Genomic DNA, 25243 nt, shown 5'->3' with positions numbered 1-25243 from the left:
CAGTAGCTGTGATGATGATCGGGAGTAACGACAACAAGGATAAATGATATTTTCGTTAAATTAACAAAAAATGGTGCCACTAAGTAAAAATCAATTATGGAGGTATCATTTGATAAAAATAAAGAGTTTTTATAATATATCAAAATAGATTATTATTTATAACCCCATTTTAATTTTTTTTACCATTCCTAGTTACCCTTTGTAAATAGATGGATATATCCTCGTATTCTCCTTATTTCTTCTCTCATTCCTCATCTATATTTTCTTCTTTATCAAAGAATAATATTGAGGGGGAAACGAGTAAGGTTGAATGATGCCATTGTCAACAACGAACAATAATGAGTGACATTAGTGGCAATGATATCAACAAAGAGCTTGAGGAGAATATCGATGTTAGCAAAGTACAAGAAAAATATTATTATTAATAGAGAGTATAGAGGGGGGAGGGAGCATGAAGCATGCCATTGTCCATGCGACGATGACGATAACATGAAGCATGAGATTACGAGAAAAAAAAGATAAAATTGATAATATTAAGATTATAAATAATAAAATAATATTTTATTATTTTAAAGAGATTATCAATAAAAATATTTTTAATAGTAAAAAGGGCTATGAAAAGTAAACTTCTAAAAAATATATATGGTTTTGTATAAGAAAACATCCATATAATATATATATATATTAAAAAAAAACACACATTAGATCCGACTCTAAGTCAAGTCAAATATGGGTCACGGAATACGTGGCGTTTCCGCGTAGCGTCACAACGCAAATCTACGCGAAGGCACGTATGTGCAAAGAATCCCGTACAACGTGGACGCCGCCGAACGAACCGTCGCCTGACCAACGAACGGTGACGCGGTACGGCTGCAGTGATCGAGCGGCTGTGACCGAACACCAAACGTCTCACTTCTACCGCACACCTCCCTCTCTTTCTGTGGTCGCGACTCGTCTACGACTACTCCGCTCCCCTCTTTCGTGGAAAAGGCCGCAGCAGCACAACATAAACTCGCTTCGAATCCATAGACTTCGATCCCATCAAGATCGCACTAAAGATCCCCGAAGCCTGGTGTGTTTTTTCCCTGCTTATTCTTCTTTCTGGCTCCCGATCTCCGTCGGCGGATGCTCCAATAGGGTTTAAGGCTACTTGCGTTTAATGCTTTATTTTTGGTTGAATCATCCAATAGGGTTTCGTTAATAAAAGAATAGAGGGGATTTACTAGAGTAAGCATCTCGACGTATTTGATTGTTTTACTCTCTTTGCGTTGTTATATTTTCCAATTGTGATGGAGAAGTTAACGATCAGATGCATTTTCTATTTATTTTACTGATAAGAACGAAGAGTATGCAATTATTTCTCTCTGTATGCTCTTTGCATCGTTGTCGGTGCTCCTGCTAGATCAGCTACTGTTTGGTTCTTGATGCTTTAGTTGATGCGCCTGTAAAATTGGTCTGCCGAAGGAGTAATCAGTTGTAGAATAGGGTAGCTTGTGGAAGTAAGGTTGAGTGGGAGATGGGACTAGTAGCAAATGTGATATGGAATTAAAATTGCTGATGACGTTGGACCTCTTGTGATTCACATTATTACTTCTGCCACACAGAAAGGGGTTATGGCATATAGCTGGGTAGCAAATTTTCATTTTATGTATCTTGAAATTGATAACTTACAAAACACATCTCATATTTTTGGTCTTGTACCTGTCAATTTGGTACACAATTTGTTCCAACAAAATTTGCATGAAATTTGTATCGTCAATTTCTTCATGCCTATTTTATGACGATAATACCGATTACCAAGGGAAACCAAATTGTCCACCTCATGTCATAACACTTTGCAAGGCTTTCCTCCTATTTGAAAATTTCTTATTATATATATATATATATTTCTTGTTCTGATTGCTGTATTGTAATTAGTTAAATTCTCAACTCTACCTTCATGCAGCAGTAGAATTGATACAATCTGGTCCCTAGGATTTAGGACAAATTGACAATCATTGCATAAGAGAGTATGTTGCTATCCATGGTCTTCCTTCCTTGTCTCTGTGTCTGGAGACACTAGTTCAGGCTTCATATTTGTCCCATTTGGTTTTGGTTTCCCTTGGTACTAGCTTACTGCATCATATGCTTCTTAAAAAGGAGAATATCAACATGGGTGCTACTACAAGGCCTCGGGAGGATCAGCTGCATGGTAACAAGGAAATTCATTTCCTCAATGTTGTGTTCTCCTAGATGCTGAATTGAAAACTAATTCAATGCTCTTTTTAAGGCTTGTGGAGAACTTGACATTGTCCAACACAACTTATATTGGGATTCAATTAGTTACTGGTATAACTATTGTTTGCTTGTTTTTGTTTTCTTTCGTCTTGTTCCCCTTTTTTTTGTAGAAGGAAATCTATTGTTAATGTTTGTGGAATCATGAGTACATATGTTAGAAATCTGTCCTTTTTATGTAGAATTCCATGCGATCATTGATTACTGACAGAGAACTGAATTTTTACAGGAGAAGTATTTTTGATGGTAAACCATGTAAATGGCGTATAATTATGAAACCTTTCTTCTTTACTCAACTAAAATAATTTGTAGCAGATGTTTTATCCATCTTGTCAGTTGGACCCTGGTTTTGTTCTTTTAACAATGTTTTGGCTATTTCTTTTCATTTCTGACTTTCTTGTTTTTCTCGAATCATCCTGTTAACTCTGGTCAGTTGTACTCAATCTTGCACTTCCATTCAAAGAATTTTTTTTTTGTAATTTTAAGCCATGATGCATAGGTCACTACGAAGCTACCTTATGATTGACCCAAGGTTTTTCCCTTCACAACACATGATTATGCTAATCTCATAAATAATTTACATTATTTTAGCAGGAATATGAAGGAGCCAAAGGTAACTGGGCAAATAAATATCATAATTTATGGTATTTCACTTGACTGATACATGACGATGTAACATTTCAGTTCTAAGATTTGGTTAAATTGACAGTTTCTATAGTTTATTGTCTGTCATTGGACAACTAGGAGTTATTTGATTGTCCCTGCCATACTGTAGCTTTTTGTTTTTTTAATCTTGAGGACTAGGTTTTTCCTGAGCATGGGATATAAGTTGACTAAATTTTTAATGGTAGTTGGTGGTGATTGTTTTAAATTTTTCACACTTGAGGTTGATTTTTGAGGTCCTTTTTGGAGTTAAAATGATGCAATTTTCTTCATTTTGCTTCTAACATATGCCAAATTTGTTTCTTTGTTCTACAGCCCAGGTCTCAGATCCAAGTAACTGAAATTTTCTTTATTACCGCGAAGTGATCTGTGGCTCTTCCAACAAATATGCTTTCACTAAGATAAGATGTCTGGACAACCTGACTATGTTCGTGAAAGCTCTAGTTCTAGCAGAAGTAGCAATATCCAGGAGACTGAAGATGACATGACCATAGGTAGCATTCTAGCTGAAGCAAATCATCATAATGGAAGGAATCTAGGAAAGCGCCTATCTCATTTAGACTCTATTCCGGTATGTTAGATTTATTACTTGTAATCAGTGTCTATATATATATATATATATATATATATATATATATATATATATATATATTTCCCAGTGGATTTGCAACTGTAAAATGCTATGCCATAATCTTCTCCTTTTCTTCATCTCTCTCCATAAACCGCTCTTGGTTTCTGCTATTCCTTTGATAATAATGTTGCTAATGGTTGAGATATTTTGCTGCTTATGTGTCGCTTATGTCAGAAAACTTATTTCATTCTGCACATTCTGTCATTAGAATTTAAGCTGGAGGGAAATTTTTTATCTGCATATCTAGTATTGTTTTATTAACTTGTATATACTATTTTGCATTTGTTTTCTGTAATGCTAACTTCTGAATGGTGATGCATAACCTGTATGTTTTTGTTACTGGACAGCATACCCCTCGGGTGAATGGACAAATTCCTGATGTCGATAATGCAACATTGGATCATGAAAGGTTATCAGAAAGGTATTGATGCATAATACACACACACACACACACACACACACACACATATATATATTATAATGTACTGTGTGCTTAGTTTTCTTTTCTTTCACATCATTAACTACACGGTATTCACTCCTGATATTTTGTAAACTTGCTACAACAAGTCCAACTGGTTGGTTGAGTTCTTGACTGAACTTTAAGAAGATCAATAATCTACTCTTGAATATGCAGAAGCTTTCTATTATGAAATTATTATATTATGTTGTAATTAAGTGACTTGAATGGATTCCAGTCTCATCATGATTGATACCTTTCAATAGAGAAGACTCACTCCACCAATTCAATGATGAATATTCAATAACCTGCCTAACGCAAGATAATTGGCTGCAGGAGAAAGCTGATGAAAAGAAATTAGAGGGAATAAAAATTCTGTCATATAAATGAATTGAGTCGCAGGCATCGGAAAAAGAAACAAGTTGCTGATGTGTGTATGAGAAAAAAATGTTTATTATGCATGGCAACCCTTTTTCATATTTTCCTTAGTTTATTGAGTTCAGCAGCCTATACATGGGAGCTAGAATATCTCTTTTCATCATGACTTGCACTTGTTCTTTGTGGAAAATATAGTTATTGTCTCTTTAGAATAGATCCTCAGGAGGCCTTTACCTCTCCGAAATTGGAGTAAAATCTGGTTGGAAAGGTCAATTAAAAGTTAAAACATTGTGTAATTTTCTATTTCACATATAAATTTTGATTTGTTGAACAATCCAATACATCATTGTTATTCAAAGATTTACTAGCAGTAGTTTTGGAATTATTTATCATACTGAATAGAGCATTGCACCAGTTCTGTTCAATCTAGGTTTCAGGAAAGTGCTAATTTCACTTATGTTGGATAGTCTGTTTTAGAAGTCACTCGAGACTCTTTTGTAGGTTATTGTGTGTCTAGATGATACGAGCCAAAAGGAACTTTTAAACAGAGACTAGGAGTCCTAATTTCAGTATGAAAGTGTTGATTAAGTGAAGTTTACAAACGATGGATCATGAGGTGCTGTCATGAGTATTCTGTGGTTTGTGAATGGAAGTGAGACTGTTTTGGCCACAGGCCTTTGTTACTGTTGTTATCTACTGTTCATATATTTATTTTCCTCATCTACTTTTTTCCTCTATTATTTCTTCTCTCTACTCTGTCCTTGAAGGGAATTATCAACTGCATCCAGAGAACTTCTTTCTGCTGTTTCCCTGACAAAATATGTGAACACCTGTTTATTTAAGCCTGAGATCAGATAAAAATGCTGCCTCTTCTTTCATATAAACCAGCTTCACATCTATATGCTCCTATTGTCTGGGCCTTTTTCCCTCTCCTGCTTGTTTTTTCCGAAACCACTGCTTAATTCAACTAATATCTACTTACTGAGGTACAAAACCCATTGTTTTTCGCTTTCTTTTTAGTACCTTTTGGTACTGAGCTCATGATACAGAAAAAAAAAAGATAAATTGATTATATTGTTAAAAGTTGAGACAAATATATATTGAATGATCTTTCAAATTTTATGATGCATTTCTGCATCTTTGATGGAAAGTTGTACCAGTATTCTTATGCTCAAACAAGACAATAATTGTCCTAATGTTTAACACATCATATGGTGGGAGCATCTTGTCCTACCTCCATGTGGTTCTTGCATATGGACTTATATTATTTTTTCCTTATAACATTATTGACCGAGGTTCTCTTTATCAGATTGGCCATGTATGGTTTAGCTGAATTACAAATTGAAGGAGATGGAAATTGCCAGGTCCGTAACATTGAACCATGTTAATACATGATAACTATGATGCTGTTTGATGATTGAATTCTTTGTTTGTTATTTCAATTTTTGATAAAACAGTTTCGAGCAGTAGCAGATCAGCTTTTCCACAATCCTGAGTATCATAGGCATGTGAGAAAGACAGTTGTAAAGCAGGTGTGCTTCTTGTCTTCTCTATTTGCTTTTCCTCCTCGTTTCTTTTTTAACAATTATCTGAGAATATAAAATTTCAAACAAAAGCTTTGTATTGGTTAACTTTTATCTATTCTCTACTTTCATTTTGGTGTCGGTAGGATTGCCAAGATATATGTATGGATTCGATGTGTATTCTTAGTATGAAAATCAGGGTTTTTAATTTCGTACCATACCGGGCAGTACGTACTAGTCCGCCGGCCTGTGGGCACACGGACCATCCGCTATCACTCGGTATCATATTTTTGGCCCCATATCGGGCAATACGGGGCTTTACCGAGCGGTACCGGTCGAAATTGACCATTACCGATTGATAACGGTTTTCAAACGGTCAATTTGACCGTTGTAGGCATCCTAAAGAGTTTTTAAATCCTCCCCCCTCCCCCTCTTTCAATTCATTTCACTCTCTTAAGCTCTCTTTTACTCGCAATCTTTTAAACTGCTAAACTCATTTTTACTCACACACTCTCTCTTATTCTTATATTTTCACTCTCCTAAACTCAACAAAGCAATGATTTATAGATTCACGACAATCAACCAACGACACTTGTTGGGAAACCTTAGGGGAGCATCACATGCGCAACGGAAAATAAAAACAAAACCGTTCCCAAAATAGATATTATTGGATCGTCGGGCAACAGCCGAGAGCATAAAACTCAAAGCGATAAAACCACATCAAGACGTTTTCACCTAGGGGAGATCGTATATCCCCTAAATCGCAGATCATGGTCCGTGGGATGAAAGAGCTCTTGCAAACTCCTCTCTAGTGGTAATCCACACAGCAGACGCAGCGACAACGCTCCTTCTTGCGCAGCGGGTTCTCTCCTCGTGATCGCGCACCACTACGCAGCAGCAATCAAGAGAGGGGGTCAGCCCCTCTTGCTGTCCTCTCACACCAGGGAGGCTCACATAAGGGAGAGGAGGAGATAGGAGGTCGACGACTATAAGGGTCTAGCCTATGATCCTTTGAGCCCCACTCCTATTTATAGAGAACCCCTCTTGCTAACCCTAATGGATCTTTCTTAGTGGTTATTGCATCCCTATCCAATAATCACTGGTTTAATGGATATTGAATCCCCATCCAATAACCACTCCAAGCTTTATTGGGTCTCACCTAATAGATCCATTAAAACATAAGCTTATTGGATATCTCATATCCAATTCTCTATTTGTCGCGTCATCCACCATATGTGTATGGGCCTCTAAGCCCAATACCGAGCTGGCAATGAGTTGCACCCGTCAGAACTCCTTCTGACTCAGTGAATTATTATCCCCATAATAATTCACTCAACTTATCGACTATGGACGTACTAGACCACTACGTAGTTCCTAGACGATACAAGGAGATCTAATCCATTGGACATATAAGCACTCAATGATCATGTATCTATAGTCCCTCATCCATCTAATATCCCGGAAACCGTATGCCGGACATGGTGCTGTCAGGCCTATACGAAATCCATCCGAGTCTCACTCTTATTGGATTCTCCCAGAGAACTCTTTCTCTCTCAATCCGAGTAACTCTTGTTAAGGATTTGCTTAAGTGAGAACACACAGGATATTCCTCTCATAATACCAAGAGTAGATGATCCTTTATTGACACTTAATTGCCTTCGTAAGATTGACTGTCATTCCCAATAATCGTTTGTACTAGATCTGAAACTTCCAGACATATAAGTGCGGTGTCAAAGAACGGAGTATTCGAACAAGGTATCCTTAGCGTCTGAAGTCTAAGGACCAGAAACACAATTGAGACTACGAAATCATTGTCGGGCGATAATGTATCATTAACCATCCAACATTCTGTAAGCAGATCATTCAATAAACTCATTCTCCAATGAGCACCTATACTATATCCCTAATGTCCCCACACAAGCAACTATGAGACCAGCTGCCTCCATCATATAAACGGGTATATAGTACACCGGTTTGTCCGGTTATCTCGATGTCCTTCTCGAGTAACTTATGACCAGAAATATTTAGGATCTATGTTTAAAGACGAATTAGTCTCATTATCATGATTTCATTATAATCCAATTCCCATTACACAGATTCAAGGATATCATAATATATTAATCATATAATATAAAGTGAGAAAATATCATTATTAATATTAACCAAAAGAGATTGTGCAGTGTATCACACGTGTCACCACTCATGTAATTGGCTTGCAGAGCACTTGTAACTAGCACGATCATCACCACATTAATACACCAATGACATACAGTGTATTAATACACTATGTCGTGTGATCAATTTCAGGATTGAGTCCGATAAACATATCATATTGATATACAGATACATATGATTGAGGATCTTGATCCATCACCCGTGAAGGTCCATCGTTCGTTTTGGTGATAAAATTAGCTATATCTATACATATGATTACTTAATTCATTTGAATCTTAAGGTTTAACTTGTATACAAAATAATATAATAATTCAAATAATTTTTCTATAGATAATTCAATATTAACGGAGGACGATTCGGAACAGACTGAAATTGCGAATCTTACACAAGGCTACTCCTCAAAGTTCGAAAAAGATATGTGACACTATTCTTATCAAATTTACATTAGTTTTGCTAAAACTATACTAAATGTATATTAATTTCTAACGTAAAAATTCTATCCTAACTTTTTTTTTATTTTTCAGATAATTTCAAAGGGTTTTATGTCTATTTTAGGTGTACCGCTTGATACGTCGGTACTATACCATACCGGTACATTATGAGATTAAAAATCTTGCTTTGATGTTTTGACCAAAAAATTGTTATTGTTAAAGTCAAAGTTATTTTCTTCATTTTCCATTTAATACCTGGCTGCAACATTTGCAAGTGTATGGCATTACTAGCCATTTGACAATGAAAATAATAGGGGCAATTTTGTGCATATCCTTCAAAAAAATATGTGAAGTTTTTCATATATGCCCCTCGGAAGTTGCAAATATTGTGGTTGCACTTGTATTTTTAAATTATTTGAAATCTGTAAAGGTGTTCATGAAGTTTGTTCAACTTTAGAAGGGTATTTAATATTTATGATATTTACAAGCTTATTCATGAAAGTTTGTAGACTTAAAAAGGTATCTATGAGATTTGCAAATTTTTGAGGATCCAGTCAAATTAAGAGTGGGTGGGCACATATAAAATTTTAAAAATGTATATATTTTCAAGAGTATGGTGTTTACTTGTTGATATAGTCAGCTTTGTGTGAGAAACAAAAAGCAACGGCACTGATGTCGAACTGCAATATTGGAGCCAACATTATCTTCTACTGTTTCTAGTAATTTTTATGTAGTGGTCTGGCTTTTTAAGTTCCAATTTAAAGAATCCTTCTAAGAGTGCCACTTTGATTAGATGTTGGCAATTTTGAAGTTTTACTTACTGGTGATTTCTACACTGCACAAGAACTCTTTTGTGAAATTTCAAAGGAAGATGCAAATTTCTTTGGATTCAAGATAATAAAAGGTCAGATTACTTGAATCTTGTAATCTTATACTTTTTTGGACGGTAATGACCTTTTGCCTTAACATCATCTAATTCTTGATGATTTCAAGTTGATAGTAATCACCTGTTTACTGTTGTTGGTATATTTACTTAAAGTTAATGCTTCTGCATAAAACCTGAAGTTTTCTTCTTGATGAATTGCCTGTTCAACGAATAAGATGAAGTGTATAGCTTCTAAAAGTGAACATTGATGCTCAAATCATACATATATTGAATTTGCTATTTTCTTGTTTGGTTATTGGAAAGGAGACTCGAGAATTTTCTTCTTCTGGTTAAAGTTAATAGTTTTGTAGAATAGTTATGAGAAGAACCAATCTAATGATTGCAGTTGTTTCAATTTTGGGAATATGTTGATATTCAGTTTGTGCAGATGACATGGATGTCATATGATCATTCAAGCTATGATGAGTATGTTTGTTAATTGAATTCTTAAATAGCAAATTTCAAAAGTAACCTTTACTGGTGAACAATGCCAAAAAGAACACATCATGCTATTGCTAAAGATCATCATAAGGGGCCAAAATCTAGTTACAAAAGGTATCAAGGTTCTTAATGAAATGGCTACAGATCTGTTGTTTCTGAACTATCTGGTCCAGAACTTTGGGAAAATAATGACTTGATCTTTAGTTTTAAACAAGAATCCAGCTCAATTGCAGTCTAGGTATTTTGTCCATAGGGAGTAATAAAACTAGTGATTTTGTTTGACAACTGGAACAACACCAGTTTTTAGGTCAGATATCAATGTGAAAAAGGGGATCACATCACGTATATTGTTCGTGTCGAGCATAGCCTTGGCATATCATCGTCGATGATTATATGCTGCACTAACCTACATGGGCTTCAACTGGTGACTGTCGCTCTTGCTGTAGAAGAGATTCCATGTTAATATCACTAGAAGTCGTTTCCTTTAGTGGTTGTAATTGTTAAATTTACAGGATGATGAGCCCCTTTCTTTTTCCATCCTAATAAAATGGTAATATGCTTCACTAACTCTGTTTTTTACCTTCTCAGCTTAAACAGTTCAAGAATTATTATGAAAGTTATGTTCCCATGGAATACAAGACATACTTAAAAAACATGAAAAGGTTTGGTTTATTAATCTTGTTTTCCTCTATGCTTCATTTGTCTATGTTTGTCACCATTACCAACTATAACCTTTGCTTTTGCAAATTGTTATATGAGTTCAGGTCTGGAGAATGGGGAGATCACTTAACCTTGCAAGCAGCTGCAGACCGGGTAATCTTGAACTATTCCCAGTTTCCTGATTTAGAACAAGCTAATACACATATGGTTCGAACTACGTGTCATCATCTTAAAATTTACATATTTTGACGATATGAGCAGCTATAAAACATGTAGTGATAATTTTAAATAATATGAAATTCCAGAGAACTTCATGTTGCTATTTTCTGAGAGCTTGTTATTTTTGGCAGTTTGGTGCAAAAATTTGTCTGCTAACATCCTTCAGAGATACTTGCTTTATTGAAATTAATCCTAAGGATCAATCTCCAACAAGAGGTAAAGAATGTTTCATACAGATTTCCAGTATAACATTTCATATTTGTTGCAAAATCTCATGGTTCTTTAATCCTAAGGGCTGTGACTTCAAGCTGTTAAACAACTTATAAAATACTTCTGAATGAACCTTTATTTTAATTTATGTTTTTTTCAATGAAACTGGAACGTGCATGGCTTTATCTATATTTTTTAGTCCTCATCTGCACACTAAGAATGTTATGCAAAATAATTAATGTGGTTTTGTAAGTAAATGATTGGAATGCAGATGTCTGTATTTTATCAATAATTTTGAAAGAGCACTGTAACCTATATATTTTTGCGTCTTCTTAATTTCCCCACATAGGTTACTTTTTAAATTTGTTATCATTAATTTTTTTGTAAATGTATGAAGTTTCTGCATCGGTTTTTAATGTCATATAAATACAACTACAACATCATGGTATTGTGAAGTTTTCGTTTGCAATGCTGAGACAGATGATGGGTGTCTTTCACTTGGTATGCTAGGAACAGAAAGACAAAGAAGCTTCATGATTACATTGCCTTTGAATCAAGAAATTGTTTCTTTTAGTGATTGCTTGCAAAGAAATGGATTATTAGTATTATCAAGGCAATACACATCATAAGATAGTAGGGCAAGGTGGTGAATATTGATACCGATTGATGGATAAACAGAACTTAGCCCCAACTAGGAAGTTAAGTTAATGCACTTCACAATGTGATATGTGCAAGATGGAGAATATTAATGGCAATGATGGATGATCACCGAGCACCTACAATGGAAATTTCATAGGACAGGATCGCCAGGCCAGTTAGCAAGCTGTGACACCAATTATGAAGATGCTTGTACCTACTAATGATAACTACTAGCTTATTGCTACTGACAGAAGCTATATAAAACTGTTACTGGATCCCTCATATGCCAGCCTCCAAATATCTACTGCACAGAAAGGAGGAGGTGATGGCTTTAGCTGAGCTCTCAAGAATCTGTAGTAACAATTCAGTCAAGGCATTGACATTTCTTAGGGAAACTTTAGGAATTCTTCTTCTTCTTCTTTTGCATAAAACACATGTTAGGAATGCCTTTTGTTGTATGCACTTGTCGCTCGCCCTAATGGATCGTTGCATTCCAGAACTATGGCTGAGCTTTTGGAGTGAAGTACACTACAATTCCTTGTATGAAGCTGATGGTAAATCTCAATGTCTCGATCCTCTCTACTTTTTACTGCATGTGGATATATTACACGAATCTGAGACTAAGGTGTTTACTTGGCAGATCTTCCAACACGGGCACCAAAAAGAAAGCACTGGCTCTTTTAGAGGAGGGGTTCCAGTATTATTTTGCTTCGGAGTTTGATCTCCTCCTCCCTCCTCGGTCTCTCTGCCCTATTGACTTTTTTAGTCTCCATTCACGTTAATGTATTTAATGGTTTGTGTTACATTTTGTTGTATGATTATGATGTGTATGAAAAGTATATTATAAGAGAGGTGATGAGAGAGAGCACTGAGATAAATGCACGGAGATGAAGGCACAGGGCACTTACAACAGCACCTCTATCTAACCCTTAAACCTCTTAGCTGCGCTTCAACAACTCAGATGTCTCCTTGAGGACCTAAATGCAATAGAAGTTAGTCAGGCATTTCTTCACATGCAAGAAGCTAAAGCCTACAGGGATGATTCCTTTGTAACCTAAATATGAAAGGATTTATGGCCAGGTAAAAACAATTGAAGTCCATCGAATCTTTTGCTTTATGGCCGGTCAGGTAAGACGGTCGATTCCCGATCACAAAAAGTACGGGCCGCAAACAGAAAGAAAAGCACCACAAAATCACAGCAAAGAAAAGCAAAGCATCACAAAGCCGTGCTCCTTTCATCTTTGGCACGCAACACAGTCCATTGCTGCTTCAGCAACAGGCAAACTTCCTTCATGTTCTACTAACAGCAATCATATTCCATTGGACATTCTTCTAACAACTCCAACGATCCCCAAAACACACATTGGCTTACTCACTTTCCGGCACCTGCTGTCCCGGCTGCACTTCTGGCAGCTGCCACATGTAAGCCACTGAATGTGGCTGCTGAACAGCATATAAAGTTGCAGCAGCAGTCTGATCTACAGGCTTCCCCATCGTCATTGCAGGGTCGGGCACCTGCGGTGCCGAGACGAAGCAGTAAGGTACTGAATTAGCAGGACCGCCTACAGCAGGGAATGCAGCCCCTGCGATACCATAGCCCTCGTCCTTAAACTCATCCCTAGGGATTATATCAACCAAAAAGTCAAACATATCAGCGTTGGTAATGGCGGCGGCGATATCGTTCTTCTGCAGCGTTCTCCTCTTATTCTCTTCGGTGTGGATCCAAGACCGGAGCGTCAGTTCCAATATAAACATTTCACACGCCTTGGCAAAGACCACAGGGACCTCAGCAGAGATCATACGAACATCCTCGTCGGCCTTCATGATCTTTTTTATTCGGGCAAGCGGTAGGCTATGGTTCTTGAAATCAGTAGTTTCTTCTATCTCCAACATCTGGTCGGACCGGAAGGCTTGAAGCTGTTGCTGAAGCTCGTGATGGAACTGCGGGACCTGCTGGTAGGCAATCTGGTGCTGGCTTGCAATATTGCCTGGGTTAGTAGGATATGCTATGGTCAGTTGTGCTGCGGGAGGTATAGCTCCTGATACTGCTGGAGCTCCAGTGACCAGTGCTGCTGGTTGCATTATGGGTGCAGCATATGCTATTTGGGCAGCACCAGAAACAACTCCAATGACAGGTGAAGACGGCTGCGTCAACTGTTCCATGGCCACAGGCTCTTAAGTTTCCACTACAGAACTGTGCCAGACAACTGGCAAAACAGATACGAAGATGACAAATTTTAATTAGTAATCAATAGTTTACACTCATGTCATTTGTAAATCAATCACAAGGACAGCGATGGTGGAAGTAGCCAGTAGCTACAGCACGAGCATATTATGTAAAAAAAATTCCAATATGAACACAACTTGTTCTATAAAGTCTTGCAGACAGCCAAAAAACAAAGAGAAATAATGAATCGTAATTTCCTTCAGATGTATGAACTGCACAAACTAGAAACTGGAATATAATACAACACTGCTGTTATGCATAAGTAATATAGTCTTAAAAAATTTAAGTGATATGCAGACTATAGGAATAAACAAAATCAGCAACAGTCAGTCCCAGGAGTCCAAAACATGGGTTCTTACTCATCGGGAAGCTCAGTGGCTATATACTCTTAATCTTACATCACTCCTGCTAATTATCTTCTATATTCCAGTTGTGCAGAGACAAAGCCCTTGATGTAGGGGATGCCACAACCTACATCCGTAGCTACATATAAGTCCTATCAGAAGGTTCATGTTGGCTTTGCTGCCGAATTCAACTCTGCTTTTCCGAGCTTAAGAATTTTATCAAGCAGTTTAGAAAGCTCTAACAGGTGTTCAAATATCTAAGACAACAGTAGCATTCCAAAATGGCAAAACCTCCATTAACAAAAACAAATACTGAAAGCACTTGAAGAGCTACAGTACTATAGACAGAACAGTGGCCTTGATGCACCTTCATGATCTTAGGGCAGGTTTCTTTTAAACAACATCACTTGGTTTCCAGGCATCATAGGCCTAACGTTGTAATCTTTAGATTGTACTTTATATGTCACAATGTAGGGACTTCCACCTCTCTCTTGGTAGTTAGACAGGATCTCCGCCTCAACATTCCTTCACTTGGTTTCATGAAAAACCATGATACTCTCTACAACCCACCCACTCGGAAAAATAAAAAAAGCATGGACACAGACAAAGAAAAGGTAAAGAAACCAGCAATCGAGTTGCCACTGAGTTACTTAGAGACAGTAGAAGTGCTATAGATAACTTATGCATGGTGTGCATGTCAGGACATATTAGACAGTAAACTTCTTTTTAATAATATATATTTATACATAAAAAAATGAAGCTTCAGTACTATTCATGGACATAACGGCTTTTGAATCCTGTTGCTAAACTGAGATAGAAACAAGGAACATGTGAAGAAGCAACAGGGTTACAAGCAAAAGGCACTTCATCCTACAGAAATTTGAAAACTTTGAAGTACTAACATCTTAACTGCCAATTGCACCAGCAATACTGTAATCTTACCTTCAAAAGTCAAATCAAGGTGAACTTCCAGGGTTTCTGCTAACAAGTTCAATTCACCAAAAGCTCCTGACATGGAAATCAAAAGTTATATTTCGTTTAATTAATCTGGGTAGTAAATGGGCTTTCCGATACCAAGAGAAACAGAGGTAAAGAGACCATCCAACATAAAGAAGCATGAGAACAGAAAGCGCAAGAGAAGAGTTCAAATGCTATTCATAGATGGTGACTAGAGTGTGTCAAAGAAAATCTTGGTTACATCACCGTCCATAGAACATTGTAATTATTGCGAATCACATAATTGAAAGCAATTTTATTCACCATCCATAACGTAGTGAATTCCTCCCCAATCCCTCTAAAGACTGAGGACTAAGGGATATGTAACAGTAAAAAGATTACCAAAGATTTAGGGAAAAGAAGTGCTCTTTAAGTTGAATTTTTGTTCCGAATATCAAAGCATCAAACTGACTAAAGATTCTCAGTGGTGACATAGTTACATCCAACACTCTTTCACAAGCTAAAAGGTTTGGCATAGGAAACTTCAAGCTATCTCCACCTTTAAACTGTGAAGAACATGCTTCTAAGCCAAGTTCAACCCTCTTTTTACTTAAGCAGGACAAATGCTTCGCAGACAATTTTCTTTAGCATAAATTGCCTGCTCTCAACTGCTCCAACAGAGAGTTTTAGCAGCTCCTTAATTACAGGGATTCTGCTAACTACCAAAAGCAAGAAACTCAAATTTCAGGCTCATGAAACGTCGATCACCAACCCATCAAAATCTCAGGCAACACAAGTTCTTCATACCAAAGCAGGGCACGAAACAGGAAAAGGAAAAACATTACAAAATAGCAACCATTAGGAAATAAAGAGAAAGGTATTTAAACAATCCAAAGATGAAATCACCTCGAAGATCAAGAAATCAAGAATGAGAATCGCTCCTCACCCGCCGATGTCGTTGACGTAATCAGCAGGTTACCCCCGAAGGCTCAACCGTCCCCTGTGAACCGAAATCAATGACTCCTTGCATAAAAAAATACTTTGACCTTGTTCAAGCAAGGAATCAACTGAAATCGAAAACCGTAAACCCTACGTTCAACTCAAACCCTACGAATTCGCGAAGCACCATTCAACGCCAACAAAAGCTAAGGCACGGAGATCGAGAATACAAAGATACGGAACACTAAATCGAACAAAACTCGTCCGGTCCCTCATTTCTTCTTTTACCTTGAAGAAGACGAAGAAGAAGAGCTGATCTACCTGGAAACCCTAAAGAGAGCGACCGGCGAAAGGAATTAGGGGGGGAGTCGAATACCAGGGGCGGCGTGTCAACGTGGACCCCATGTATACACGTGGACAGATCTCATCGGTCCGGTGGTCCAAAAAAGCAGTGGGGGTCGGTACCACGGTTTGGAGTTTGGATGGCAGTGCGGGTAAATTATAGGCGCAGTGAGGGGTGGTTTGTTATGAATCTTGGTCGTCGTCTCCGGATTCAAATGCTTTGCATCGCCATGTTGGGCCGGTTTTACTCTGGTTCGGATCCGTGAACCCGATAACATCAGTTCTTCCATAATGTCAATGGAGTTCTTTGGAATCTTATAAATATCAAGGAAACGAGAAGAGTTAATGGACTTAACTCCAATATATATCTTTTTTGACACAATACTTATAATTGATAGGTTTATGTTCGAATCAATACGAAAATATCTTATGTATCATTTAATATAATAAAAATAAATTATTTAAAAATTCTGATAAAAAAAAAATTATGTGACTTGTAAGGATGAGAGGCAGCATTGATTAAACACAGCATATCCTTTGCAAGGAAGATCTGATTCCATCTGCAATATTTATTCTTTGTAAAAATAAAGAAAGAAAATTCACCAATCAAATCTCCACAAGATTAATGTTGTTTATGATTGGGGAGAGCATCATCTCATCATATTCTGCTTCATGCAGGGTAAATCTGTTTAAACATGATCCAAGTCCTGTGAGTTTGATACATTCTGAAAGAAGAACACAGCTAAATATTGAGAAACTATATGAGGTCAAATCACCTCTACTCGAGGAATCTAACTTGAATATCCTGAGTAGGAACAGTCAAATACATCTTGGTTTACAAATTTGTATGATGTATAAGAGAGTCTTTTTTTTTTCTTTCACTTTCTCTAACCATTTTGACCCCCCATAAACAAAAGAATAGTAAATGGTTGCAAGATTGCACAACCTCAGATTGAAGTTGAGTATACATTGGAAAAACTTTGAGCTATTTTTTCTTTTGTGATAAATTGTAATGGGCATTTATGGAATCATTCAACAGTTAGTTGCAATATTGTGGTAAGCCTAGGTTTTCTGTACCTTCTCAGAAGCAAAGAGGAGCAGACTACACTCACCGATGACAAAGCCATGCAAGCGCCAGCCAGCCATGGAGGCATCCTAAGCCCCGTGACGGGGAAAAGGACACCAGCTGCAATGGGTATTGCTACAACATTGTACGCCATTGCAAAGAAGTAGTTCCAGCGGATTCGTGCGAAGGTCTTCCTTGAGAGGTCAATAGCTGTGATCACATCCTCAAGGCTGTTTCTCACTAGGACATAGTCTGCGGCTTCAATGGCGATATCTGTTCCGGCACCGACTGCCATCCCGACATCAGCAGCCGCCAGAGCAGGGGAGTCGTTTATGCCATCACCAATCATGGCAACCATGCTTCCATCCTTTTGGAGTGAGCGAATGACCTCAGCTTTTCCTGCTGGCATCACCTCAGCTCTCACATCCTCAATTCCAATCTGTGAGAAACGTAAATCATTTCTGTTCGATTAGTTTTGCCTCGTGTAAGTTGTTTAACTTTACAAAAGTTGGTAAATCCTAACCTGGTAAACTTCGATAACAAATGTAAATGTATGCAAACAAACACTATCCAAAAGGAGGAAGGAAATACCTAAGTTAAGCTCATACGGAAATGGAATAACTCATGCGATGTCAATGAGATTGAACACTTGAACGTGAAATAGAACCAGAGGCTCACAAAAGTATGGTTTATCCTTGACATGATGTAAATTTTTGAAAAAAAAACTATTTTATACTCTTCAAAGATAAATAAAGTTTCAATATGAAAATTTTATCACTAAAGGATGGAGACAGGACCACTGATAAATTCCACTAATTGGAAGTTTATGTGGGATTGGCCAATTTCACTGAATTGGTCATGACACGGTGATGCCAATGACAAAAACTGGAGACGAAATACATATTGCAGACAAAATCAATAGGGGAAAAAAAATTCTCCTTTTTAGTTTATTTTGAAGAATAACCTAATCTATTTAGGATGTTCTCCGGGTTTGTAAACAAATATTGAGATAGAATGGAATTTCTCAAAGTAGTCATAATGCACTATCATATGCATGAAAACCTTCTATTTTTGTAGTCAATCAAGTGCGAGACACTACAAAAACCAACCTCCTTTGCAACAGCTTGGGCAGTCCTCCAATTATCCCCGGTTACCATAACTGGTTGAATACCCATCTTTTTTAGGCCTTCTATAACGACTGCTGCTTCTCTTTTCATGGGATCAGCGATCCCCAGAAGTCCAATGAAGGTACCATCATAAGCCACAAGTACACCTGTTTTAGCATTTACTTCCAAGTCTATCAAGAAATCTTCAGCTTCCTTGGTGACAATAACGCCATTTTCAGCCAACAGAGCCCGGTTGCCAACCTGTTAATAATGTGTAAGCCATCAATTTTCATACAGAGGGACTGGGGGAGAGAGCAACAACCTATCGACTAACTCACCAGAACCCTTTTCCCATTGATCAGGCACTGCACACCTCTCCCAGGCAAAGCGGAAAAGTTGATGGCTTCTAGAAGCCATTCTGATAAGATGTCCTCTCTGATTTGTTTTGTAGCACCTTTGACCGTAGGAAGCTCATCAAAGAAATGATAATGGTGTGCATAATCTACAACTGCCCTAGCAAGAGGGTGCTCACTGCTAGCCTGAACCACATCAAAAGGAGGAAAAGTTATTGTTGTTATGACTATTAGGTGACATAATGAAACATGCTAATCTCATATGTACGCAGATTCTTCATCTCACCTCGGCAGATGCAACTAAAGTCAGAAAATCCCCAAGACCCATTTCTGCAAAAACTTTTGCTGTTGAAACAGCAGCTTTGCCTTGAGTAAGGGTGCCTGTTTTGTCGAAGACCACATATTGAACAGTCTGTGCTTTCTCCAATGCATCTCCTCCTTTAATTAGGACTCCATGAGAAGCACCCATTCCAGTAGCTACCATGACAGCTGTTGGAGTTGCCAGACCAAGAGCGCAGGGGCAGGCAATCACCACAACTGATATTGAGAACATGAGCGCGAAGACAAAACAATTGCTACTTTCCTTGACCCATGAATCAGGATATGCTCCCAGCATACCACAGAAAAACCTATATAGGACATATAGAAGATTGACCACCAAATTTAGCTGTTTATAAAGCATACTTTGAGCATGAGTGTGACCTTACCATCCAAGGAATGTCAACAAGGACAATGTGATAACAATGGGAACAAATATACCGGCAACCTGCAATTTGCATAAATAGCTTGTAGTGAATCAAAAACTATTTAGTGTCTATCGTAGATCAAGATAATTCAGTCAGAAGAAAGCATATAAAAGACAAGAATAACGGAACATAAAATAGAATCCTCACACAACTTGGTCACACAAAAAAGTGAAGATTGCTAAACGATATGTCCATTGCACTCGAGACAGCATAAATAACATTCGGAAGAAAAATATAATATAAAGTCAGTGTTCCGAAGAGCTCCATGCTTGTTCACTAAGCTGTTTAGAGAATGGATGATGACTATGCGTTAAGATTACTCTCAATCAAGATGGCTTATGATTACGTGTGTAACAAGTTCATTTGCTTTAAGTTTTATGTTAACGAAAAATAGGCATCTAATTCATGAAACTTAGCCAAAGAGAACTCCAAAAGTCCAGCTAAGCCTCCTCTGTCTACATTTTACTGAAAAACTCCATTTCAATAAGATAAGGACTACTAGTAGAACCATTTTTAGATGCAAACTTCTAGAGTTCAACCTTTGATTGTAAGATTCATGATTATTTTGACAGATCCAGTAATGTGATGAGTTTCTTTAGCGTTTACATCAGTCCTGGTGATCTTTTCTTTGTTTAGATGGATGTTCTGTGTCAATTGTCCTACGAAGAATCTCTCCTAAAATAATATTTTGTTCAAGCAGCCATAAATGGTTGACTTAATCGAGATAGAAAGACAGTCACAACCAATGGTCAAGCTTCTTAACGACTACACAGCAAACCAATCCTAATGGAAAAGCTTTTCAGTTCCGGTTATGACTCCAGTGTACAGTTACGAAATGAAGTCTATAATTATTGAGTTTTTTGCTTGAGTCTCTTTATAATGTTATTGCCACAAACAAGATGTTAATTAATAAAACTTATGCAGGACAGCGACCAGCTTACCCAGGAACAGACAGTTCATCTATATCAAACATCATTACAATATCAAATCAACAGATAGCTGCTTCCAGACAATTTTTTTCCATTTCACAAATGTTGACACAATGTAATGCAGATGGAAACAGTTGTTGGTTCCAGTATTTCTCAAAAAAATTCCAACACAGAAATAATAAGTACTCTTTGAAAACACAAAAAGAAAGAGATAAGGAACAACAAAAAAAGAAAAAAAAAAGTATATCCAGCAAAACTATTACCAATACCAATAAGCTGCTTGAAGGTGCCGCTAAAGACAAAAACAAGATAATAAAGCAGAATAAATGCAGCCAAAAACCTTAACAAATCATGAACCAAAGATCACTAAAGTTACTTACGTAGTCTGCAAATTTCTGAATTGGAGCTTTGGACATCTGGGCAGTCTCCACCAAAGATATGATTTGACTCAGGACTGTGCTAGATCCCACTCTTGTGGCTCGAATATGAAGGGCACCATGCAAGTTCATTGTACCTCCAATAACAGCAGAGGACACTTCCTTTGATACTGGTAAAGATTCACCGGTGACCATACTTTCGTTGGCATGGCTTGTACCCCAAACTACTATGCCATCAGATGGAATCTTCGAGCCAGGAAGAACTTTTAAGATATCACCTGGTTGAATTAGAGATGCATCAATCTCTCTCTCCCCTACATATCTTCCTTCTGTAATCCCAAAGACACAATACATATATTCAGTTATTTGTTAAAGAAAACTTAAATAATCAAAAGAGTACGTCAAAGACCAAACACATTGAACTATAGACATCAAAATATATGCCATTGCATAAACATAGTTTCCTGGATGGTTAAGAAAGAATCATGGTAGACAAAAATAAATGCAGATAGAGGGCATGACAGAAACAACTACAAGAATTATATTTCATTGAGTACCAAAGTTATTCTGAGATGTCATACCTTCATCTTTCACTAGTAACAAAGCTGTTGCAGGGGCAAGCTCTACCAGCTTCTTGATAGCATCTGATGTTTTACCCTTTGCAACAACTTCCAAATACTTCCCGAGCAAAACAAATGTGATAATCATAGCACTTGTCTCAAAATATACTGGAGCGTGAAATCCAGTGAATGCACCATAAAACAGTGCACTAACTGAATAGAAATAAGAAGCAGAAGTCCCAAGTACAACCAGAACATCCATATTTGTGGACCAATGTTTCAGTGCTTTATAAGCTGCCACATAGAATCTTTTACCGACAACAAACTGAACAAGACTCACTAGTATCCACTTCAATACATCTGACATCAGAAAGGGTCCACAGTGCATGACTAAGAAAGAACTGAGAAAAACAATATGAGGACAAACCATCCGTATGAAGAAGACAGGAATCTGTACCAAAAATATCAGCATCAACAATTAGTAATTTACTAGAAAATAATGCATCATGAGTTTGGTTAAAACATTTAAGTAGTATGGAAAAAGACTAATATATTTTAGAACCCTATGAAAGACAAATATACTGAAATTATTTTTACAGCACTAAGGATCAAACTCACACTGAGAATCAGACTGGAGAGGAAAAGCCTAAGCATCTTTGAAGCTTCTTCTACATGGTTTGAGGCAGCTAGTGTATAAGGGCTCTGGACAGATGCCTTCAGCTTACCATTGCTTCCCTGCTCAATGGAGTCAACTATGGATCTCAAACCAATGGCTTCAGGATCAAAGATGACTTCCACTTCGGACAGACTACTACTCATCGCAAACTGCCTCACACCTTTCAGGTCTCTTAATATTCCTTGTATAACATGTACATCTATCTCACTTGACAATCCAGCTACACTTAACAATGCTTTATCTTGCTCGCTGCTTTGCAAGAAAGCAGCATCAAAGCCTGCATCCTCAATTGCATTAACAATCTCTTCTTTTCTAATGACTGCTGGATCATACTCAACTTCCCCTAGTGAAGTTGCCAAAGCAACTACAGCTCTTTTCACACCTGGGAGTTTACTCAAGATACCCTCAATAGAGTTTACACAGGCTGAACAAGTCATGCCTCCTATCCTGAACTGCCCAGACAAGGTCTTTTGGGACCTCGTCTGACTATTATTAGATTCTGGTAGGACCTCTGCCTCAAATCCAGCATCTTCAATGGCATCTCTTATATCTTCATCCTGCACAGGGTATAATGATTTAAGCAAGCAATAAAGGAAGCCCAAAATACTCATCATATATTTATAATCATGGTAACAACAAATGGTTTAATAACTCAAGACGATAGGAAACATATTTAATTCAGCGAGCATGATAACTCTTTGAGAAAATAAAAATACTTTTCCATCATATTAATAAAATAAAAATAATTTTCCATCATATTAATATGTAACCAAATATCTGAAGAAGCCCCTTGAATAATTTTCTGTTTGATGGCCATATATGACACTTGTTTTAGTAAGAAACAGTATAGCAACATGCTAACATAGTACCACTCAAGTTTTTGTATCTTTCTGCTTAATGCATATACATAAATTTTATCTTTTTTTCTGTAAGCTATAGATAACACTTGTTCACTCAAGCAATTAACAAAAATAATAATAATAGAGAAGTGAAACATGATAGCAGTTTTGAAAATCTGGAACTATGTGGTTTTTGTTAATAAGAGGAAAATTAGACAATAATACTACAGAAACTAATTAACCAATTCTAATCAATTGAAAGCATTAGTTAACTGGCTCACTGATATATGAAAATAAATGTATAATTTCTTTTCTCCAACCACATAGTCAAAGTAGATCATGCTAACTTCAAGAAAGTTTATTAAGAGATTAAACTGGCAGTCATCTACTGATATTTCATTTGTCCAACAACAATCTATAAGGAGAAGTAACCCAATCAAGTAATATCTCCTTGAAAAACACTTAAAGGAAGCAATGATACACTTCTCCTGCATTAATTCCATTCAAATGTTCAATCTTAATTGGAAAAGTGTCGTGGTACGGAAGATCAATCCTGATTCCAATTTTGTTGATGTGGATAGGGATCAACCACATAACCTGCAACAAAAACCCCAATATATGTGGTAGAGTGATCCAATGCACTGAGAGTCTGAGACCAGATGCAAACCCAATAGCCTAGTTTAGCCCAGTTATAGCCTCATTTCAAACTCGAATGGCCAATCAACCAAGAAACAATTCAGAGGCAGCCTCTCAGGGTTGGTGCCCTAAAATACTACAGTCAATATTTCACAATAAAAAATTGGACATATCACCCAATTTTACCAAGAACAGCAGTAACCTAATTACAATCTACGAATTTTGGTAGTCCATTGAACTCACCAGAACAATTACATAAAGTAAATATATACTTGATAAGTGGCACTTAAATTTTTGAATCCCAACAAATTCTGCATATGCAAGATAAAAGAAAAGAATCAAAACCAGACAAGAGTAAAACAAAAAGTCAAAAACTCCCTTTGAGAAGAGCAAAATAGAGAACGGTATTGAAGAGAATAAAACCTGTGAAGACTTATATATGTAATCCAAGGAGCCTAATCCATATTTATTACTGTAACGGAGTCGAAACAAGAGAAGTTAAATACAACTCAATGAATACGCTACAATGTTTCTTTTTCCCCTATTTGAACTTAGAAGCGCTCCAACACAAATAAATGGATCCCTAGCACAGGACTCGCCCATGTAATGATTCCAGTGGTAAACTGGGGTTTGCGACATCAAACATTCCCAAGAACCCTATCTTCCTAAGACAAAATGCAAAAATTTCGGACGAGAAGCTTTGACCACCCATAGAATGAGAAGCTTTAGTTCAAATCAAAATCCATCATAACTTCAGTTGCAGCAATTGACGACCGATTCATCGTACGACACGGCCATATATAACAAAGAACATAACCAACGATCCAAACCGAAGTTTCTACGCAAAAAAAAAAAAAAAAAACGAAATTAAAGCTCGAGAACGTAACACAACGACGCACCGACAACCCGGAAACGGAAGGGCGGAAAATAGAGGAAAAGAGCGGACCTTGACGAGGCTGGGATCGAAGACGACGTGGGCCTTGTTCTGGAGGAGGGAGACGGAGGCCCGGGCCACGCCGGGGAGGGTGGAGATTGCTCCCTCGACGGAGGCGGTGCAGGCCGAACAAGTCATCCCGGTGACCCTAACTTGGATCCTTCTCATCCCCTTCTCCTCCTCCTCCTCCTCCTCCTCCTCCCGCCCGCTTCCCTCCTCCGCAACCGACTCCTCGTCGTAGGAGTCGAGCAACCGGACGTCCTCGAGGTTGCCGTCATCCTCCCTGGCCGAGATCGCCCGCCGGCCGCTGGCCGAGGTCAATTGGATGTCTCTCGGGTTCCGAGCCATTGACCGACTGAGCGCGTCAAGAGAGGCGTCCGATTAAGACGCCGAAAAATGAACGATTAAAGCGCTTATTGTATTTAATGACAGTTTTACCCCTCCATTTATATGTTTTACCACCAATTCTTTTATATTTTTTTTGCTATTTATTTTTAATATTTAAAATACATGCATTTATTTTTAATGGTCAGAGATGTTATGGTGAATCTTAATTTTCCTATTAATGATATGTTCATTTTGAGTACAAAATAATTAAGAGCTTCTG

The 25243-nt window shown here is 37.5% G+C and overlaps 3 protein-coding genes across 13 annotated transcripts; 1 reads left to right on the top strand and 2 right to left on the bottom strand.

The window, feature by feature from the left end:
• Nucleotides 1-850: 850 nt before the first annotated feature.
• LOC103993637 (OVARIAN TUMOR DOMAIN-containing deubiquitinating enzyme 11) lies at nt 851-12477 on the top strand. 5 transcript variants are annotated; one of them, XM_065163652.1, is made up of 12 exons: nt 851-1072; nt 2140-2191; nt 2270-2328; nt 3253-3508; nt 3916-3989; nt 5713-5767; nt 5861-5935; nt 10487-10560; nt 10663-10711; nt 10909-10993; nt 12124-12180; nt 12267-12477. In XM_065163652.1, exons 4-12 carry the CDS (start codon nt 3344-3346, stop codon nt 12308-12310), a joined length of 678 nt encoding a protein of 225 aa, XP_065019724.1. In that variant the 5' UTR covers nt 851-1072; nt 2140-2191; nt 2270-2328; nt 3253-3343; the 3' UTR covers nt 12311-12477. The 5 variants fall into 5 exon arrangements, with proteins under 5 accessions (XP_065019724.1, XP_065019725.1, XP_009412048.1 ...); XM_018830605.2 differs by lacking the exon at nt 851-1072 and adding an exon at nt 1079-1227; XM_065163653.1 differs by lacking the exons at nt 2140-2191; nt 2270-2328 and having other exon boundaries at nt 851-1145.
• A 352-nt stretch (nt 12478-12829) lies between these two features.
• LOC135582234 (nuclear transcription factor Y subunit C-4-like) lies at nt 12830-16432 on the bottom strand. Of its 7 annotated transcripts, none has more exons than XM_065163645.1 (4): nt 16361-16431; nt 16040-16133; nt 15140-15205; nt 12830-13833 (listed from the first exon to the last, which is right to left on the bottom strand). In XM_065163645.1, the coding sequence occupies exon 4, from the start codon at nt 13787-13789 to the stop codon at nt 12995-12997; it is 795 nt and encodes a 264-aa protein (XP_065019717.1). In that variant the 5' UTR covers nt 13790-13833; nt 15140-15205; nt 16040-16133; nt 16361-16431; the 3' UTR covers nt 12830-12994. The 7 variants fall into 7 exon arrangements, with proteins under 7 accessions (XP_065019717.1, XP_065019719.1, XP_065019721.1 ...); XM_065163647.1 differs by having other exon boundaries at nt 16394-16416; XM_065163649.1 differs by having other exon boundaries at nt 16080-16133; nt 16361-16375.
• A 744-nt stretch (nt 16433-17176) lies between these two features.
• On the bottom strand, nt 17177-25014 carry LOC135646126 (cation-transporting ATPase HMA5-like). Its single transcript, XM_065165309.1, has 9 exons — nt 24649-25014; nt 22170-22784; nt 21573-22002; nt 20995-21320; nt 19647-19705; nt 19226-19568; nt 18925-19125; nt 18590-18847; nt 17177-17919 (listed from the first exon to the last, which is right to left on the bottom strand). Exons 1-9 carry the CDS (start codon nt 24982-24984, stop codon nt 17443-17445), a joined length of 3045 nt encoding a protein of 1014 aa, XP_065021381.1. The 5' UTR covers nt 24985-25014; the 3' UTR covers nt 17177-17442.
• Between the last annotated feature and the right edge of the window lie 229 nt (nt 25015-25243).

Source organism: Musa acuminata, chromosome BXJ3-8 (genome assembly GCF_036884655.1).
Source record: "Musa acuminata AAA Group cultivar baxijiao chromosome BXJ3-8, Cavendish_Baxijiao_AAA, whole genome shotgun sequence".
Classification (NCBI taxonomy): domain Eukaryota; kingdom Viridiplantae; phylum Streptophyta; class Magnoliopsida; order Zingiberales; family Musaceae; genus Musa; species Musa acuminata.
This window is presented reverse-complemented; position numbering and strand designations above follow the sequence as displayed.